This window comes from Wolffia australiana, chromosome 6, assembly GCF_029677425.1.
Source record: "Wolffia australiana isolate 7733 chromosome 6, ASM2967742v1".
In the NCBI taxonomy this organism is placed as follows: Eukaryota; Viridiplantae; Streptophyta; class Magnoliopsida; order Alismatales; family Araceae; genus Wolffia; species Wolffia australiana.
In genome coordinates, this window is record NC_135840.1 from 13140478 (window position 1) to 13159648 (window position 19171).

General features: G+C 41.1%; 2 protein-coding genes and 1 long non-coding RNA gene across 3 annotated transcripts; 1 reads left to right on the forward strand and 2 right to left on the reverse strand.

The window, feature by feature from the left end:
• Positions 1–2534: 2534 nt before the first annotated feature.
• Positions 2535–4713, reverse strand: LOC144704311 (RNI-like superfamily protein). Its single transcript, XM_078576694.1, has one exon. The coding sequence runs from the start codon at positions 3995–3997 to the stop codon at positions 2657–2659; it is 1341 nt and encodes a 446-aa protein (XP_078432820.1). The 5' UTR covers positions 3998–4713; the 3' UTR covers positions 2535–2656.
• Positions 4714–10241: 5528 nt separating this feature from the next.
• LOC144704613 (uncharacterized) lies at positions 10242–12063 on the reverse strand. Its single transcript, XR_013581860.1, has 3 exons — positions 11530–12063; positions 10822–10924; positions 10242–10699 (listed from the first exon to the last, which is right to left on the reverse strand). It is a non-coding gene; the product is annotated as an uncharacterized LOC144704613 (long non-coding RNA).
• Positions 12064–13215: 1152 nt separating this feature from the next.
• Positions 13216–18520, forward strand: LOC144704471 (P-loop containing nucleoside triphosphate hydrolases superfamily protein). Its single transcript, XM_078576910.1, has 8 exons — positions 13216–13714; positions 14263–14367; positions 14478–14555; positions 15512–15653; positions 15759–15829; positions 16685–16781; positions 17197–17408; positions 18044–18520. The coding sequence occupies exons 1-8, from the start codon at positions 13541–13543 to the stop codon at positions 18299–18301; spliced, it is 1137 nt and encodes a 378-aa protein (XP_078433036.1). The 5' UTR covers positions 13216–13540; the 3' UTR covers positions 18302–18520.
• Positions 18521–19171: the final 651 nt, after the last annotated feature.

Below are 19171 nucleotides of genomic sequence, written 5' to 3' on the forward strand. Positions count from 1 at the left end.
TCTGCTGAGCAGTGTCCTATTGGCATTTATGATTGACTAACTAATTTTGTTAATATTTTAACGTCAGTGATGACGTGGCCCAAATAATAAAGGATGTATTATTTTAAATAAATATGAAACTGATAAAAAGGCAATCAGAATTTTAAAATAATTAGTTTATAATTCCTCTCTTTTGCCTGGTAAAAAATAAAGGTGCCCCATGATGTGTCATGTGACACATGGTGATGTGTACATGTGGTGCACACGTGTACATGTGGCACGATGTGTCTCTCATTACAGATTTTAAGAAATTGGCAGACGTGGTGCACTCCAACATGACACCATATCACACACCCCTTTGTTTATTATAATGATTATATGCATATATAGTCCATTTTGTCATTGTCAGGAAGTGACATGTGTCGCAATGGGAGTCGTCGATCAAGGATACACGAGTGAATCTAAGCATGCAGCAAAAAAACCTGGCACATGATAATCTAATAGTAGAAAGCTTTATTTGGTAGTTGATAGAAGTCTTTTTAATCTCATTAAAAATATATTCCAACTTTCAAATTTTGTTTTATGCATGAATAACGTGTTATAAAAATCCTAAAAATACTAAAAATCCAGAAAAATAAGAATATGAAATTAAAATCAGATTTAATAGTTGAAACATTGATAGCATCCTATATGGTTTCCTAATGCTAATAAACATGCAAAATAAGTGATATTAATGCAAATTTTAACAAGTTATATCACTATTCTAGAGATGACATTGGTATGATATCCTTTAGTGAACATCCACAGATATCATCCATGGATACATAATAATATCATGTCGATATAAAATAATAATGAATCAATTATTTTGGTGCACCAAAATAGTCAATACATAGAAACAAGTTACTCTACTAAAGTTATACAAGCTTAAGCCATAGAAAAGTACCATGTGAAGATCCATAAATGCAAAACTTATTCACTACTAAAAAATAAGTCACAGGGTCCCACGCAAGGATCCCTTTGGTATTTTTGAGATGACATGACATAATGTCCTCGTGAATCTGGACAAGTGTAATTATGATACATACTAATGCTACTATTCTAAGATATATGTGGCATCTTTTTCAAAATTCACCCATTTATTGCATAAAAAATGAGATGGACTATATTAAATTTTTACAAAACTACAAATTTGTGTATGTGATAAGTGTGTCATTAATATGTTTGGCAGAGTAATTTTGACTCATTAGAGGATTTAATCATTGGCACACACATTGGCACTGAATATTATTGTATATATATTCATTATTGTTTATATTTTTGTGAAATATCATGGCATGATATATGATTGGGTCTTAAATTGTAATGTTGGCACTTATCATATCTATATAGGTTGTTATCGATATTAGTTACTGATAACAACGGATTTCAATTTAACTTTAAAGAGGCTGGAAATACTATAACAAAGGTATTTCCCTTCTGGCTTGCCTTTTCAGATGAGGCAACTTTTAACCATAATTAAATTTGTCAAATGAATTTATCGCAGCAATTTTTTATCACTCATTATTGTTATTTTTTAATTGTAAAACTCAATGGGTCTCTGGAACCCTAACTGTGAGTGAACTGCTTAATTATTTCAATATAATATCCAACGAGCGTATTACTTAGATTTTCACAATGAGGTAGCATACTCGGATATTCTATTTGTATTTTGAAACCTACGTTTCTAATTTTTATGGATTTCAATAACAGGAATATTTTATCATATCTAACAGTTTTCAACTATCTGTCCTCGAGTTCATTTAATGCCCATCCTAAAAGTAGCAGACATAAAAATATTAAGAAGGAAACAACATCAAAAATTTAAAATTTAATAAATTCATAAATAAACAACTTTAAATAACAATGTATATAATGTCTCTGTGAAGTCATCTAGCTATGCACCGTGTAGATCATCAATACATAATAATATGTAATATGAAATATTTGAGGTCCTTAAAGTTACAAAATCCGTATGAAATACAATCGTAAAGGGTTAATTGACTCATCTATCAAAGTTACAAAATCATGCACATTCAATGATGAATTGTATATTCTTATGCCTCTCGGTATTGTTTTTGTTCCTTGTACATCCACAAACTCCGTAACTTATTTTATGAAGACCGGTGGAATAGAATCGACATGATCCCTCAAATTGTCAAATATTCTGATGACTAATTTTGATCTCTAATATTGACTGCAGGTCTTTTGTTAGGGAAAAAAGCTTTGAATGCACTAAATCAATTAGAAATAGAAAGCCACGGGTTTGAAGGTCAAGGTTTATTATTTCCCCGATGGGGAGTGAAATTGGCAAAACAGCTAAAGCAAATCTTAGACCAAAATTGCTACAAGAAAGTTAAGAAATTATGATCACGCATAATAAAATGTAAGTGATCTCAATAACTGATAAGAACCTCAGTCTAGGTTCGTATCGGAAGGGGAGTAGAGGGAGAGGAGACCAATCTTACAGAGTTAAGACGGTAAGATCTCTCTTCCTTTTCACAAAAACCAAGAGAAAAAACAAAAAAGACGGCAATATTTTCACATAATCAAATGAACTTTAGCGTAATTACAAAAGAAAAATCTTACTATACAGGGCAGAGGTTGGGAGCAGTACCAGTTGATGAAGTTCCCACCTTCAGAAGACCCGGATCATCTTCCTAGAAACCCAGTCGCGGACCCTCTCAGAAACCTTCTCCTCCTCCACATAAACCCGTCTCAAACGAGGCGCCCCAAGAATCAGAAACTCCGCACCTTGCGCAGAAATCCCATGACATCGTTCAATATCCACAGTTTCGAGAAGAGAGCAGAACCTGAACAGAGCAACCATGGAGGCGTCCGATAAACCCTTGCACCCTCTCAGCTTAATCTCCACCAAGTTCCGGCAAGAGGCCAGCATCGCCCCCAATTCCTTATCCAGAAGGAGCTCGTTGTGCGAGAGATCGAGCTTCTTCAACCTCTTCAAGCTCTGCCCGAGAGTGGTCAGCAGGCCGGGCTCCCTCTCCACGACGTGGCAGTTCACCAGCCCAAGCTCTTCAATGGCGGACTGGCCCAGAGCTCGGAGGCCTTCCCCGGAGACGAGGCAGCAGCTCTGCAATCTGAGGCAGGACAAGTACCTGAAGTTGTCGCTAATGGCGAGGAGATGGTCGTTGTCGAGGTCGAGAGGAAGACGAAGGTCGAGGGTTCGAAGGGACTGCCCGCGGAGATGGCTGGCGAGGTGGCGGAGACCGGCCCGGCTGCCGCCATCGTAGAGGACGAGCTTGGCGAGGGAGCGGCAATGGGTCGCCGCGAGGACGAGGACGGTGTCGGCGATGGCTCGGCAGGTCCTCAGCTCGAGCTCGCGGAGGTTGGCGATGGCGCCGGAGAAGAATCTGGCCGTCGGATCGCCGGTCCCCTCGCATCCGCGGAGTTGCAGCCGTTGGATCTTCCCGCAGCGTCGCCATAGCCAGCCCAGCCCGAGCTCCCCGGCTCGGATTCTCCCCAGGGAGAGAGACTCCAAAGAGAGGTTGCAGTCGTCTCCTTCGTCGTCGTCTTCGTGGAATTCTCCGGGTTCGTCGCAGTCGTGGACGGCGAGCTCGCGGAGGGAGGGGAAGAGGAGAAGCCAGCGGAAGGAGAGCGGGCGGAGGGAGGTGAAGCGGAGGGACTCCAGCTTGGGAAGGAAGATGGAGATGGAGGAGAGAGTCGAGGGGGAGATAGCGGAAGAGAGGATGCTCAGCTGGCGGAGGTATGGAGAGGCGGAGAGGGAGACGAGGAGGGAGTTTGGGCATGGGGCTTGGCTGAGAACCAAGGTTAGGGAAGAGAGGGAAGTGTAGTGGCCCAGGAGGGAGGGTGATGGGAGGAAGGTTAGACGGAGAGAGGAGGTGGCCGAGCGGAGGAGGTTGAACCAGCGCTTGGAGACGAGGGCTGCTGTCGGTCTCGAGGATGGCGCCAGCCTTCGCATGATCTCTCGCAGGAGCTCGTCGCAGAGGATCTCGTCCATCCGGGAAGATCAACCTCGGAAACTCGCCGCTCGATTCAGTCTAGGAAATCAGTAAATCGGTCGATCCGCCGGTCGCCGCAGAAGCGGATTGTTGGATTGAATGGAGAAATTAATCCGCCGCGTGAGAAGAAAACGAGAAATTGGCGGAAGGAAAGGATCGCGCTCGATCAATCGCGGCAGATGTGGATCAATCGATTGAGGCGATCGATCGGCCGGAGAAGAACACCGTTGATCTAACCAATCTTAACGGAAACGGATGAAGCGATCGATTTGCGCGGGCCAATCATTGATGACGAGAAACGAAGTGATTAATTCGATCAGTGTCTCGCCGGAGAGAAGAAAGATCACGGTAATCGGACAACCGAACGTTTGTTCAGTGGATTTCATCGATCGACAGATCTGCCGACGGAGGAAAACAAACGCCGATCATAGAAATAGATAAACTGAGCCGTGGATCGCTGAATTCAAACGTACAATACCGATCAACGGAACATGAAATCAGACGATTCAACCGATCAATCTACCAACGAATCAGAAAATCGCTCGATTCATCCGATGAATCCGAAGACCGATTGATTGACCTACCGATCATCATCATCATCAGAGGAGAGGAAGAAGAGATCGATCGAAGATGGATCAGAGATGTATGCGTGATCTCCAAGCTCCTCTCCGACCTCCCCTCTCCTCTGCCGCCTTTCTTCTGGATTTGAAGAGAAATAAACACCCTTCCGAATTTATAACTAACTAGTCTCGTCGGGAAATTTACAATTTTGCCAAGATATGAACGTCGTTAATATTTCGACACGTGGCCATTGAGCTGGATTTCGTGCCTATTTGATAAATGGACCCTTCAAGAAGCTCCAATAAATACACCTATTCAAGTATAGCAAAAGCCAGGAACAACATCAACTTTAATCAATGTTTTCTATGATTCCAGTTGATTAGAATTTATCTTAATATGATTTAAATAATATTAAAAATTTTGGGGGGTTTCAAATAACTATTTAACGACATCAATAAATTCACCAAACAGTAAAGAGCTGATTCCGATTTAAAAAAGAACGAAGACAACAGTTTTATACGATTACCGAATACATCCTTTATTTAATATATTTTAAACTGTCATTAATTTTGAAAAAAAAATTCAATTTTTTTTAATTGTATATTCAACAAATTCAAACGCATAAAATAGATTCCATGTGTTTGCCAAATATGATGTGGTTTCATTATAAGATATCACACATGGTTGAGATTTCAGTAACATAATAGAAATGAAAGTTTATTTTCTTGTGTGAAATGGCATTTAAAGAAATTTTTAATACTGATTCCATATTCTATAGTGGAGAAATCTAAACGTTTAATATGATATCTGATCAACAAAAATGGTTATTCTAATATAAACTTCCAACTAGGGATTGGCACGCGTCATCTGTCACGTCACGCATCACCGGAAACATGATGGACGACGTGACGGTGATGGTGGTAGTTTTACGGGTCAGTGACGGTGACGGAGACGGATGACGAAGTGGTTGTGGCGGTGATGGGGTGCCCAGGACTCGTGACCTGATGGAACGGCCGTCACAGATGACGGCTGTGACGGAATTTTTGAAAAGTTAAAACGGACAGAAAATACAAATAAAAATGGGGTTATATCACGGTGTGGCCCGAACTTTTTTGAAAATTCGAGTTACAGCCCTTACTTTTTTTTTGCCGCGACACAGCCCGAAGTCCCATTTGGTCCGCAGCCTGTGACGTGGAGTCTACGTGGCTGCCAGGTGGAGTTCCGGCGGAGTCCACCTAGGCAGAATCCACGTGGCAGCCACGTGGATTCCACGTCACAGCGCGATTTGAAGAAAGAAAGATTTTAGCCCGCCCAATGTGAGTCACCCGGGAGAGAGCTGAGAAAGGCAACGAAGGAGAAGGAGACGGTGGAGAAGGAGGAAGAAAGGGCGCGAGGGAGAAGGGGCTTCTTCTTGGCTACGGGAATCGTTGCGAGCTTCTTCCTGGCTATGGGAGTTCCACGAGGTAGGGTTTCTCTGTTCCATTCATGTAACTTTCTCTATCTCTCTCTAGATTTCATGGTTTACTGCTTTTTTAGCTACGTGTGGGTTGCTTTCTCTCTCTCTCTAGATGGACATACATTACTGCTTCTCAAAATACCGATGATGTTCAATCTTTATCTTGAAGCCCATATTTTATTGCTCTCTCTTCGATTCATGTAACTTTCTGTGTCTCCCTCTAGATTTCATGGTTTACCGCATTCTTTAGCTACATGTGGGTTTCTTTCTCTCTCTCTCTCTCTCCAGATGGACATACATTACTGCTTCTCAAAATACCGATGATCTTCTATCTTTATCTTGAAGCCCATATGTAACTTTCTCTGTCAATTTTAAGATCTTGTTCAATGACTTTTGAAAGTTCTTCTCTCTGTCCCTCTCGTAAATAAAGATTACCCAGGGCTGCTATTAATTTTTAACATTCTGTTCGGTAACATTTGGAAAATTGTGCAGTCTCTCTCCCTTTAATGAGGACTACCTTGGGCTGTTTGGTTGTCTCTATGTAAAACTTTCAAACTCCATTCTTGCAGCTTTCTCTCATTTTTCACATCTTGTTTAGTGACAGTTGAAAATTTTACGATCTCTTTCTCTCTTAAAGGAAGATTTCCTTGAGCTGCTCTTTTGATTAACAAGACATTGGGAAATTGCAGTCTCTCTCTTAAATGAAGAATCGCTTGGGCTGTTGTTTTTTGTCTCCGTGTAAAACTTGCAGACTACAGTCGTGTAAATTTATCTATCAATTTTGAAATCTTGTTCAATGACATTTGGATAATTTTAGTCTCTCTCTCTCTCTCTCTCTCTCTTCATCGAAGATTATTTATGACTGTTACTTTTGCCTTCATGTAGAACTTTCACACTTCACTCATGTAACTTTCTCTATCAGTTTAAACATCTCATACAATGGCATTTCAAAATTTCAGTTCCTCTCTGCCATAAATGATGTTTACGGTGAGCTGCATTTTTTGACTCGGTGTAAAAGTTAACTTTCTCTCTCGTCTTTTCATCTTACCATGTTTATTTTTTAAATTTGTGTCGTTCTCTCTCTTGCATTCATATAAGTTTTGAGTTCACTCGTGCAATTCTCTCTTATTATGTGTATCATTATTCTCTCTCTCTCTCTTTTTATATCTCTTGGATGAATAAGATTATTTTCATGACAAAGATGTTGGTGTTTCTCTATTGATCACGGAGGATATGGTGTTTCTTTCTCATACTTATTGGTGAGAACAAGAAGTGTGATCCCTATTTAATTTATTTTGAATTTGTTTTGCTTTCTGTTATGAAAAATATGAAGAGTTGTCCTCTTCTCATCATAGTCATCTATTTTTTGCGCTTTTAGGCGTTCTTCTCTTCTTCGACAGTGGACGCTTGGATTCAAGTAATGTAAGATTTTATTATCTCTATTTTTCCTGCATGTCTTATAATTTTAATTTTTAATTATTTCCATTGTTATTTGAGATATATTTGTACATCGCGATACTAACCCTCTTCACGTTGATGATTCAAATTATTTTTAAAATTGGTAATGTACTTTTTTTGGCGTTGAACTCTTTGCAGAGTTATAAATATGTATGTGGGTTGTATAATCTTTTTATAAAACCTGCATGACGAAAATTTATGGTGTTAACGCATGTTCTATTACTATTTACCATCCGTCACTTAACAGGGCCGATGACAAGTGCAAGGTGTTCGGTTCTGAGTATAATAGCGATGATGACTCAGAATATGATATCTATAAGGAAGTTGAGGAAAGTGACGTGTATTTAAGTGCACCAGACGAATATTCCAGTGAGGAATGGAATGACGAATTGGTAGACGGCGACGGAAATAGAAACGAAAATGTCCAACAACAAACATTTGTTGCTGGATATCATAGCGAGTATGACGATTCAGAGGATGATATGTTAACCCCCGATGGTACCGATGACGATGATGAAAATCGAAGGTACAGATACAGGGGCAAGACGTATGATCCGAGATGCCCCACTGAGAGTTTTATATTTCAGGTGGGCATGAAGTTTGAATCGGCGTCGCAATTTAGGGCAGTTGTGAAGGACCACGCTATTCGGAATGGATTCAACATCACTTTTCCGAGGTCTGGTGACCGGAAAGTTGAGGTCGTCTGCAAGGGAAGCTGTCCGTGGAGGATATACGCTAGTTTGGATGCTACGAGAGAGGCGTTTGTTGTGAAAATGCTTAACGATACTCATATGTGCAGTAGGGCGCCGAGGAATAGCCAAGCTGATTATCACTAGGTTGCAAAACACTTCTTGGAGAAAATTCGAATGAATTTGGATTTGAAGGTGACAGATATGATGCGGGAAATAAATGATATGTTCGGAATCACTGTTTAAAAAAAAACATGTTATATAGCCAGAGCCGAGTCGCGCACGAAGCTTCTAGGAACATTGGACGACCATTATCACATGCTTCCTACATATGTTGCCAAGTTAAAGAGGGTAAATAGGCGTGGTACTTTTGAGCTGGTTCTTGATAGAGCGACCCCAGATTCCTTGGTTAGGTTTAAGAGGCTCTACATATGTTTCGATTCGATAGCAAGAGGGTTTCTTGAAGGCTGTAGATGAGTCATTGGAATGGACGTATGTTTTTTGAAGACCGAACTGAAAGGCCAACTATTGAGTGCTGTCGGCAAGGATGGGAATAATCAAATGTTCCCCATCGCCTGGGCGGTAGTTGAAGGTGAAAATCAATCTTCGTGGACGTGGTTTATTCAGCTACTGATGAATGATCTAGGAATGGTGGACGGAAATGGCTGGACGATTATTAGCGATTAGCAGAAGTTACTTAACTTACTCGCCCATAGATATTTATTTCTTTGGACTCTTATCGCTTACTGTCAAACACGTGTAGTACATTAATAGATGTGTACCGTCTAACATTGTGCAGGGACTGGAAAATGCAGTGTCCTCCTTATTTCCCAATGCAGAGCATAGGAATTGTGCGCGGCACATCTACGCGAATTGGAAGAAGAAAGGACATTCCACGACATTTTTGAAGAACTTATTCTGGAAAGCTGCGAAGGCCACCACGCACGAAGATTTCCAATGGCTGATGAGGGAGATAAGCAGTGTGAACCCACAAGCCGCGCAAGAATTCCAAGATATAGGTATAAAGAAGTTTTGCAGGGTGTACATTAATGAGGACAGAAGGTGTGAGGTGATCGACAACAACATTTGCCAGTGCTTCAACAACTACATCATGCAGGCCAGGTCTAAGCTAATCATCGACATGCTGGAGGAAGTCAGAGGTGCAGTAATGCAGAGGGTAGCAAAAAAAAGGGAGTTGTTTTCAAATAGAACTGATACGTTATGCCCTCGGATAATGGAGGTGGTCGAAGAGAACAAGAAGAAGTCCACGAGATGCACTCTTATGCATGCAGGGAAGTATCAATTCGAGGTCACAGACTTGGGAAGCAGGTTTGTGGTCGATGTACTTCACAGAACATGTAGTTGCGGATATTGGGAGTTAAGGGGCATTCCATGCCCCCATGCTATATGTTGCATTCATTGAGTAAAGGAGGACCTCGTCATTTTTGTCAGTGAATGGTTCAAGAAAGACGTATACCAACTAGCTTACACTTATGGTATCCCGCCAATGAATGGCAAAAACCTATGGAGTGAAGTTGATGGGAGCTATGTATTCCCTCCTCTTGTGAGGAGACAACCTGGAAGGCCCAAGCTGAAGAGGAGGATTGTCGTCGCTGAGAAAGAACCCACGGTACATAGATTGTCGAGGAGAGGTCTGCACATGACGTGCTCCCTCTGCCACCAAGTTGGGCATAATCGGAAGACATGTACCCAACCAAAAATGGAAGCTGGAGGCCAGGTACAGTTTCAATTTTATGTCTAACTTTGTTTACATGTGTCATCGTTTTTTTCCGAACGTTAACCAGTTAACTTGTTTCACTAATCATGTAGGGATCTCAGGAAGCTACATATTTGCCAATTGTCGATGAAGCTGCAATTCGGCTACGAAACACAACGCGCTCAAGCTTATTAATCGCTCGCCCTAAACAAACATTTGTAGAACAAGATTCAGTCCTCGGTTGATGATACGAACTTTGTTATCCAATTCCACAGAATTCTCGTTCATGTTCGCCGTTCTGAATCGCCGTTGATTAATCCATGCATTTCGGTACTTATTCGTCCTTCCTGTTCGCCCTTCTTCTTCGTCGTGGCCCATGTTTTCACAGTAAAACAATAGGTTCTTACGAACTAAATCAGCCAGTGTCATGCCTACTTATAGTACGTATTCTCCAATAAACCAAGAAATTGTCTTCCAATAAAACATATTTCATTATGTTCCTCGCGACCTCAAAATTGAGTCACAGAACAGAATATAATTCACAAGTCTGCGAAAATGATACGTCCTCATTCACAATTCGATACAAGTGATCCATCATGCTTGCGAGATGTCGGCAAAATTGATATGGCCTCATTGAACGCCCAGGGCACATCAAAGGGGGCGGGCAGGGTCGAGCCAAGCAGTCCACCTCCGGGCCACCTCCGGTCCGTGCTGGGTCAACCTCCAGGCATGGTCGAGCTGCATGCTCTCCGTCATTAGCTCTCTGATAAGCTGATAAGCTGCATGCTCCCCGTCATTTCAATGCCTCCTTCACCGTCCCCTACTCTCACCCAGCAAGAACATATTTTAAATTCAAATTGCCAATCAAGAATAATGTTTAACTTTATTGAAATGCTGTTTATTAATAATAAACGCATGGTGCAATATAGTTGTTCGTCTCACCTGGCACAGAATGCAGCCCGGCTGTGGGGAACTCAGTCTCCTACGTTGGAGTTTTTTATCTGTGGGGAACACAGAATCCAGCCAACTCACTTGCTTTTCTTGCCTGAAAATTTCGGTATCAACCGAGATAGGAAATTTGAAATATGTTTTTCAATAAATTCTCAAATGACATAGGTGCATATCTAAAAGCGTTAAATGAAAGAGAATAAAATAAAGGCAGGTTCACATCTGTAGGAGGAAAAATAATGTTCAACTGTAATGCGCCTTGGCCAGATCCTGGGGCTATAAAATTTCAATAGCAGAACTAAGTTATCGTTCATCGACCAGCTCAGAAATCTGCGACTGGAGAAAATCCTTAGTGACATTGCTCAAATAAAGATGAGATTTCAGAATCTCAATCAGATGTACATCATCAGTCGTCTAGGAAAGGCAGGAGAAGTTATTCTGAGGTGTTTCTCCTTTTTTGATTGATTCTGCTTTCTTCTGGAGGGCTTGGCGTTCCTCAAGGTAATTTCTAGCAACAACATCTTCAAAGGTGCTCGACAAACCATGGGAGATTTATGATATTTCTTTTGCCTATATTGCTGCAACTGAATAGAAATGAGGATAAAAAATGAGAAAAATAGCATGAAATATCCGTAAAGAGCAAGAAATTGATGCTTGGAACAATGAAAAAGCAACATGAAAGGGAATTGGGGCAAGAAAAACCTTCTTCTGTCCGGCGGCTAATAGATCCGTCGTGTTCTTGTTTCTTTCCATTAGATCTTGCAGCATAGGCCAAGAGGGAACCGGGGGGTCAACGATTCAATCCTCACAAGAATCTGCTCTGCAAAGAGACCCACCAATTAAAGAAGCAAGAAATTGAATCCTGAAGCAGCCTAAATCCATGACGACCGCAAGAGAAAAGGCACAGATCTACCAAGAGAAAAGGCGACGCGGAAAGAAGGCGTCAAACCTAGGACGAATCAAACTAAGAAGCAAAACAGTCAAAGATGAATCTGTTCATCAACAGATCCATCCGCTGGATAACTGTACTTCTTAAAATAAATCTTGATTCAAATCACAAGAAACCAAATTTCCAACAGAATTTGACAAAAAAAGCATATGAAAACAAATTCACTGCGTCTGGAGAATTGATTTCTTGGCAAATTGAAGACAATGCTCCGATCCGTGGGAATTCTTCTTCCCCCCCTTCTCCTTCATGCGAGAGTTCTACAGAGAGAGAGAGATTGAAATTTGAGATCCAGTCAGTCCGCAGTCTACCATCACTCGCGGATCAAAGCAAAAAAGAATCGGCGAGGAAGAAGAATTGAAGATCAAATTTCAATGATCCCTAGAACAGCAAGCGCAAATGAACGAATGGGTATGGAAGAGCATGAATTTAGCTCGCCCATCTCCTCTTTATTCCAGGGCACCTCCGTGGCCCGAGAGCAGGCGTTGATGACGGTGTTGTAGGTGAGGACCGTCGCGCAGCGAGTAGGGCGGCCGCTTCAGCCGATCGAGGAGGGCGAGGGCGAGGGCGTGCTCGCAACGATTCCGGCGCCGACGGCATTGATCAGCGCGGAAGCCCCTTCTCCCTCGCACCCTTTCTTCCTCCTTCTCCACCGTCTCCTTCTCCTTCGTCGCCTTTCTCAGCTCTCTCTCGGGTGACTCACATTGGGCGTGCTAAAATCTTTCTTTCTTCAAATCGCGCTGTGAAGTGGAATCCACGTGGCTGCCATGTGGATTCTGCCTAGGTGGACTCCGCCGGAACTCCACCTGGCAGCCACGTAGACTCCACATCACAGGCTGCGGACCAAATAGGACTTCGGGATGTGTCGCGGCAAAAAAAAAGTAAGGGCTGTAACTCGAATTTTCGAAAAAGTTCGGGCCACACCGTGATATAACCCCTATAAAAATCATTATTTTTAATCTTTCCAACGGCTGAGATTTTGCCACGTGACATAGTCATTTCGATTTCCTGGCACCTTGCACATAAGTCCCTATTTTTTTTCGCGCGCAAACCAATGCCGCCTATAAATAATTGGAGATATACCCCTCCGTTCTAGTAGGGTTTTATTCACGTCACCGGTGATGGCGACGCCGTCACGGTGACGCAACGGGACGCCCTATGGAGGGACGGTGACAAGAATGTGACGGTTTTTTGCATATGCTGGGATGCGTGATGGGACGGAGATGTGACAAAAGTTTCATCACGTCACCGTCGGTCACGTTTCGTCCGTTCCGTCACATCCGGGACGTCACGTTCCCTACTTCCAATTCTACAAAAAAGGTATAGATGACTAAATTGACATATTTAAATACTAAACATGATATTATAACTCCGTTAATTAAAGTTTTTTGAAATAATTTTGTCAGATCATTCATTACATATTAGTTTAGGTCTTTGTTAAACCGTTATTCCGATCCCTAGAATTACACTGCAAACAGAAGATTGATGCAGCTGCTAGGGTAGATTATCATCATCGAACTGAGCAGGGATCATGGCGATCGACGAGATTTCGGGCTAGCCAGCTAGCATTTTCACCGGTTTCTATAGCTGATCGAAGAACCAAATCGGGAACAGCTATGGTGGATTGGCATGGGAACTTCTGTTCTTTTATGAATGCGATGATTGCAGAGCTGGTCGCCGAACGGGGAATTAGCTTTGTGATTTCATGGCTTTGAAGATTTGGAGTTCTTCCGTGGGGATTGAGATCAATTGCGCAGGAAGCGATCGATGGGAGGTTTTACGAAGAGAATTGCTGAGACGACTCAGCAATTGGGGAAAATGGGTTTCAATGCCGGCGGTGGCGTTATCAACTGGTTTCCCGGCCACATGGCGGCGGCCACCCGCGTGATTCGTGACCGGCTTAAGCTTGCTGATCTCGTCATCGAAGTCAGGGATGCTCGCGTGAGTGTGCATTGTTCTTGAATTTGCCCTTTTGATTCTTCAATTCTGGTGAAATATTTCTCCAAATTCGAATTCTATTTGCTTCTGTACGGTAAATTGTTACAATGTCACCTCTTTTGATTCGATTTTCTCTTTTTATGGCAGTTTAGTTTTCTGCCTTCTGACCTCCGAGTTTATCCACTTGTTCAGAAATGATAGAACAAAAGATATCTTTGTATACGACTTAAAAACTATCCCACGATACTAGTTTTTGGGTTTATACTAATGTTACGAACAGAGACGATCTGCTGTTCTGTGTTGAAAGTCTGGATTCTTGGAATATTTTGTGTGTTAAACTGCTAGCAGAAAGACGAGGATCTGGCTATGGAATTCCCTTGATTTTTTTGAAAGAAGGAATTCTCATGATTTTAAATGCTAGTTAATCCATTTTAAGAGAAATATACAATAATTTCTTTCGAGATGTTCTTCACCTGTGGACTAATATTCTACAGTGCTCCTGCAATGATCATCTTCAAAATAATCGGCTGATTTGTCTTTGCTTTTGTTAGATTCCTTTGTCGTCTGCCAATCTGGATCTTCAAAATTCTCTATCTGGTAAAAGGCGCATCATTGCTCTGAATAAGAAAGATTTGGCGAACCAAAATATGATGCAAGTAAGAAGTCGAGATAGTGATGATTTGTAGAAACTTTGGTCGAGGGCCTCTGTTATGTGTCATTATTAACGTTCTTTTCATGTTATTTTTTTTTTTCACTTGGGCGATAGAGGTGGTCTCGTTCCTTTGAAGCGTCTAAACAAGACGCAATCGCAATCAATGCGCACAGTAGGGGATCAGTTCAAGAGGTGAGATTTCTATTACGTGAACACTAATGTCAATAAAGTTTCTCTTCTTGCAAAGCATACTATTCATCGTTCTGATGAAAAAAAAACACCCAGATTTATATTATATAACTTCTTGAATTTGCCGAAATTTTCATCGGAAGTATATATTTTGAAGTTTAATTGGATTTCTATTCCTACTAGGATACTGTTGGTATCATTCCAGGGGATGAAATAATCGTATCTGAAGTCACCGAAATCATACAAAATATCGTCTTCAGAAACCATATTTTGATTCCAACGGCTCTGCTGTGAGAGAGAAATGAGTCTTGAAAGATAGTCATTCTTAAGACATTTTATCACAATACTGTGGTGTTCTCAGAAGAAGGTTTGGTTGTCTGGTACATTTTGGTAGGTTTAGAGGATGACGAAAAACATGTCATTGTCATCCTTAAAAGTCGTTACCATCATCATCATCATCATCATCATCTTCACCATTAATTTTGTCATTGTCATCCATGCACAATTGGGTGAATGAACATGATGTTGGTAAACTTGACAGATGGATGACAAAGGTGATGAGGATGATGGCTCTTGTAAATTGGATGATGATGGCGTGGTGATTTAATGTTCTTAACTGGGGAACTGAAGGATGATGAGGGCGACGATGATGACATCTCTTGGAAGCAGAATGATAGTGAAGATAAATCATCAACCAATAGATGTCAGAATGATGACGACGACAGTTCTTGGAAATCGAATGATTTTGAGAATGGCAATTCATCATCGTCATCATTATCATTGATGCGGGACCCTACTTATCGATGTTCATGCGAGTTATGACTATTGCACTAAAACATATTGCTTGTGAACGGTCTTTTGGTGCATTGTAATATTCACCTTCATCAGAACTTAAGTTTTCATCGCATTGCTCTCCATTGCTTAATCCTGTAGCATTTTTTTCTCTTTGGAATGTACAGCTGCTCACACTCGTGGAACTGAAACTGAGGGAAGTTATTGCCAAAGAGCCCACACTTCTGGTCATGGTTGTTGGTATTCCAAACGTAGGGAAGTCTGCTCTCATCAATTCCATTCATCAGATAGCGTCTTCTCGCTTTCCTGGTAATTCAGATTCAACTTTTCCTATTCTCTTCGTTCGGTGGAAACAAGTAACTAAAATGAGTCTTTTTTCTCTTGACAATTGGGCGACACAACCTATTGTGGCAGTACAGGACAAAATGAAGCGGGCAACTGTGGGACCTTTGCCCGGTGTCACGCAAGACATTGCAGGCTTTAAGGTGAAACTGGTTTCTTATTTTAAAATAGAATAGCATTATGATAGTGTTACGATCCCCATGGAGATCTAACAAAATCAAGAAATGGGACGAGGGGTAGAGAGGAGAATAGGGGAGATGGAAGAGGTAAGAGAGAAGAAGATAGAACGATATGTGAACAAACTCTCAAGAATCTCCAAATCGGGAGTTCTTGCCCTCACGAAAGCCGGATACAGCTACTCGTGCCAAGAAACCGCAGGGTGATCTAATGACTTTACAAGGGGGTATTTAAAACCCTACAATTTCAAGAATCAATTATCTCATCAGGGCTGTAAAAGATGGGGTTTCACCTAACTCAAGAAACGAATTCTTGATAAAGAAAGAATTTACTCACAATGAGAGTTGCAGAAATGTCAATTCTTCAGACAGAGAGGAAAATCTTCGGACCCGTAGTGCTGTCTCGAACTCTCCAGCCGTAGTGCTGTCTCGAGCTCATCAACGCCTCCCGATCTCCAAGCTCTTCCCCAAAATGACTGATCCCCCTCCCTTCCAGAGGGGGCTTCTTTACATAGGGGGCAAGAAGTCCTTGCTCCTAACACGGACAGTCACGATCTTGGACTATATTGACTCCAAGTGCGGTCCCACATGCAGATTCCTTCACATTATCTTCTCTCTGTCCTCCTCCTTTCTTCTTTCTTTTACACGTAATCCAAGGTATCGTAACACATTACAACCAAGATTTGAATCGATAAGACAATGAAAAGAATTATGATTAACTTTCATACAGTTCGCATGAGTTATTCAATCACTCATCCCAAGTTTTTGTAAGCAAAATGATTTATTTTAAAGTTTGATGAGAAATAATCTTTTTTTTCTCAGATTGCAATTAAGCCCAGCATATATGTCTTGGACACACCTGGTGTCCTGGTTCCAAGTATTGCAGGCATAGAGACGGGTCTGAAGCTTGCTTTGACAGGTTTCACCCTCTGCTGAGCTAATATGTGTTGATAAAAGCATCTGAGATGGACCAGGCGAATATTTCCTTGTTCATGATCCATATGAAAAAAGTGGGCGCTAGTGCTACTTGAGTTTTCCTAATTTTCTTTGATAATCTCCTTTTTTCGCCTTTCTAATTTAAGTTGGGAAGGGAAAAAAGTCATATTATAATTGAATTTCTTCATCATTGTAATCGATGATTTCTCTGGCACAACATGACTCGGGCTAACCCATGGACTCTATGTTTTAGGTTAATATAATATGTGCAATCAGATGTTGTAAAATCCGATTCATTATATTGAATAATATAATATACCATATTGATTCACGCATGATTTTTAGATCTGCTAATTTTTTCCAGTTTGTGATGAGAAATTTTTGTTCTTGAATTTCAGGTGCTGTGAAGGACTCAGTTGTTGGTGAGGAGCGCATCGCAAGATACTTTCTTTCTGTTTTGAACAGTCGAAGAACTCCTGCTCATTGGAAAGTCTTGGACCATGAGAAAACTGGGTGCCCATCAGAAGCAATAACAAGACGTTCAAGATCATCTAAATTTTCATCAAAGAGGATAATGCAATTGGATCGTTCCGATGTCTGGTACATCGAGGTAACTATTTATTTCATTTCTAACCCCATAGAACCCACCTCAATCACCAGTATTCTTAACATTGGGAATATTGTCTTTACATATTATCTATTATACAAATCCTAGTGTTTGCAGGAATGATGATGACGACGCTCTGAATACAGCTTATGACGATAAGTACTGTTTGTCAAATTCATTACCATCGTCACTCATCATCATTTTGGTGGACTTTGAACTGAACCCTCAGAAAAACTCCCCCTTTGCTGGACATGAATGGCAGTCACTGTCATCCTTTTGTGGGATTCCAAGAATGATGACTATGGTAATTAGTCATCATCATCATTATTGGTATCTTGCTATGTGCTTTTTATGAATGATGATATCAATGTGAGCTACGAATGATGATATCATTTTGCTTTGCGTTTATTACGAATGATGATATCTGTTAGATTGTCGGGTTAAAATGTCTTTCCCTAGTTTCTCAGGGGGGTTTTGTGTAAAAGTGTAAAACTCTATCTCCCTATTTAAGGCAGATAGAACATTAATGACATTGAGCAATTCCACTTATTTTCCTAGATTTTTCATTCTCTCCTCCGATCAGCCAAGAGTTAACAATATCAATGTATTGTTAATTTTAAAAATCCTTTTGTGTGTAGGACATCGTAAAGGAGGTTCAGCGGACGCTATACACCACTTTCATTTCCTTCGAAGGGGATCTAGCCGAGGAGAATGAATTGGAGTGCCTCGTTGACATGCAATTGACAGCTCTCAAAAAATCCTTTAAGATATCCACTAAAGGCGAGGAAGAAGCTCGTACCATGGTCTCTAAGAAGCTGATAGCCCTGTTCAGAACTGGCAAACTGGGCCCTTTTATTCTTGACAGCGTTACCGATGCCGTCCAACCCATCTCCTGATGCCTGCAATCAACTCAATCTTGATACTACAGTCAGAACATGTTTAAGGTGCAGCCTGCCAACTCTTTCGTGGGCTAATTCGATCAAATCTGGCTCAGATATTCATGTAAATTCTCTAACTTTTACTCTATGGGTGCTCTTAAGAAAATTATTTTTTGGGTGTAGCGTGAATTCTTTTGTAGGTTATTTCTATTGATGTCCTTCAAGGTATTTTTTCTCTCTCCTCGATCCTCGTCACTTGCTGGCATGGTGCATAAATATCATTGAAATCCACGAAGATTACCAATGATTGGCACAAAATTATGCATTTAAACCTTTCTTCCAATCATGATCCAGTATATGGACCTGAAAAGGAATGAAGTTTATATTCGATGTGATCTTCATGCATGGTCTCTTGTTCTGAATGACATCTTGCCACATTCACTGGGCACATTAATACAAATTAAAGCGACAAATTTTTATGAATCTGACACCTGTACTGCAAAACGATCAGCGTTTATTAAACTATAATCAACCCTTCATTATATCCTGCTTTGATTGACATAACTAATCAATGGATGTCATCGATGATTGGCGGCAATCCACAATAATCAGATTACAATAGAGGGGAGAGCTGATTAAATTAAAACAAAATTGCTGGAATTCATAACCCATTTCTTGGGGCCCATTAGTTAGTGCTGGCCCAAGGTGGAGATTCTTTTTGAAGCTGACAAGATCTCTAGAAAAATTACCTTGACAACCGTAGAATCTTCTTCTACCAGAATCTACAGAACATCGTGGTTACACCTTTATATCGGTGCATATTTTCTGTTTTGTATTGTCATAATCTTCTTGAGCCATACAATATCATCTGACAGATTTTACAGGCCT

Excerpts from the sequence above, each read along its gene's own strand:
- LOC144704311 (XM_078576694.1), bottom strand. The coding sequence starts at position 3,997 with ATGGACGAGATCCTCTGCGACGAGCTCCTGCGAGAGATCATGCGAAGG.
- LOC144704471 (XM_078576910.1), top strand. The coding sequence starts at position 13,541 with ATGGGAGGTTTTACGAAGAGAATTGCTGAGACGACTCAGCAATTGGGG. Across the intron at positions 14,556-15,511 it reads GTAGGGGATCAGTTCAAGAG|CTGCTCACACTCGTGGAACT; the intron begins GTGAGATTTCTA and ends TGGAATGTACAG. Across the intron at positions 15,830-16,684 it reads AAGACATTGCAGGCTTTAAG|ATTGCAATTAAGCCCAGCAT; the intron begins GTGAAACTGGTT and ends TTTTTTTCTCAG.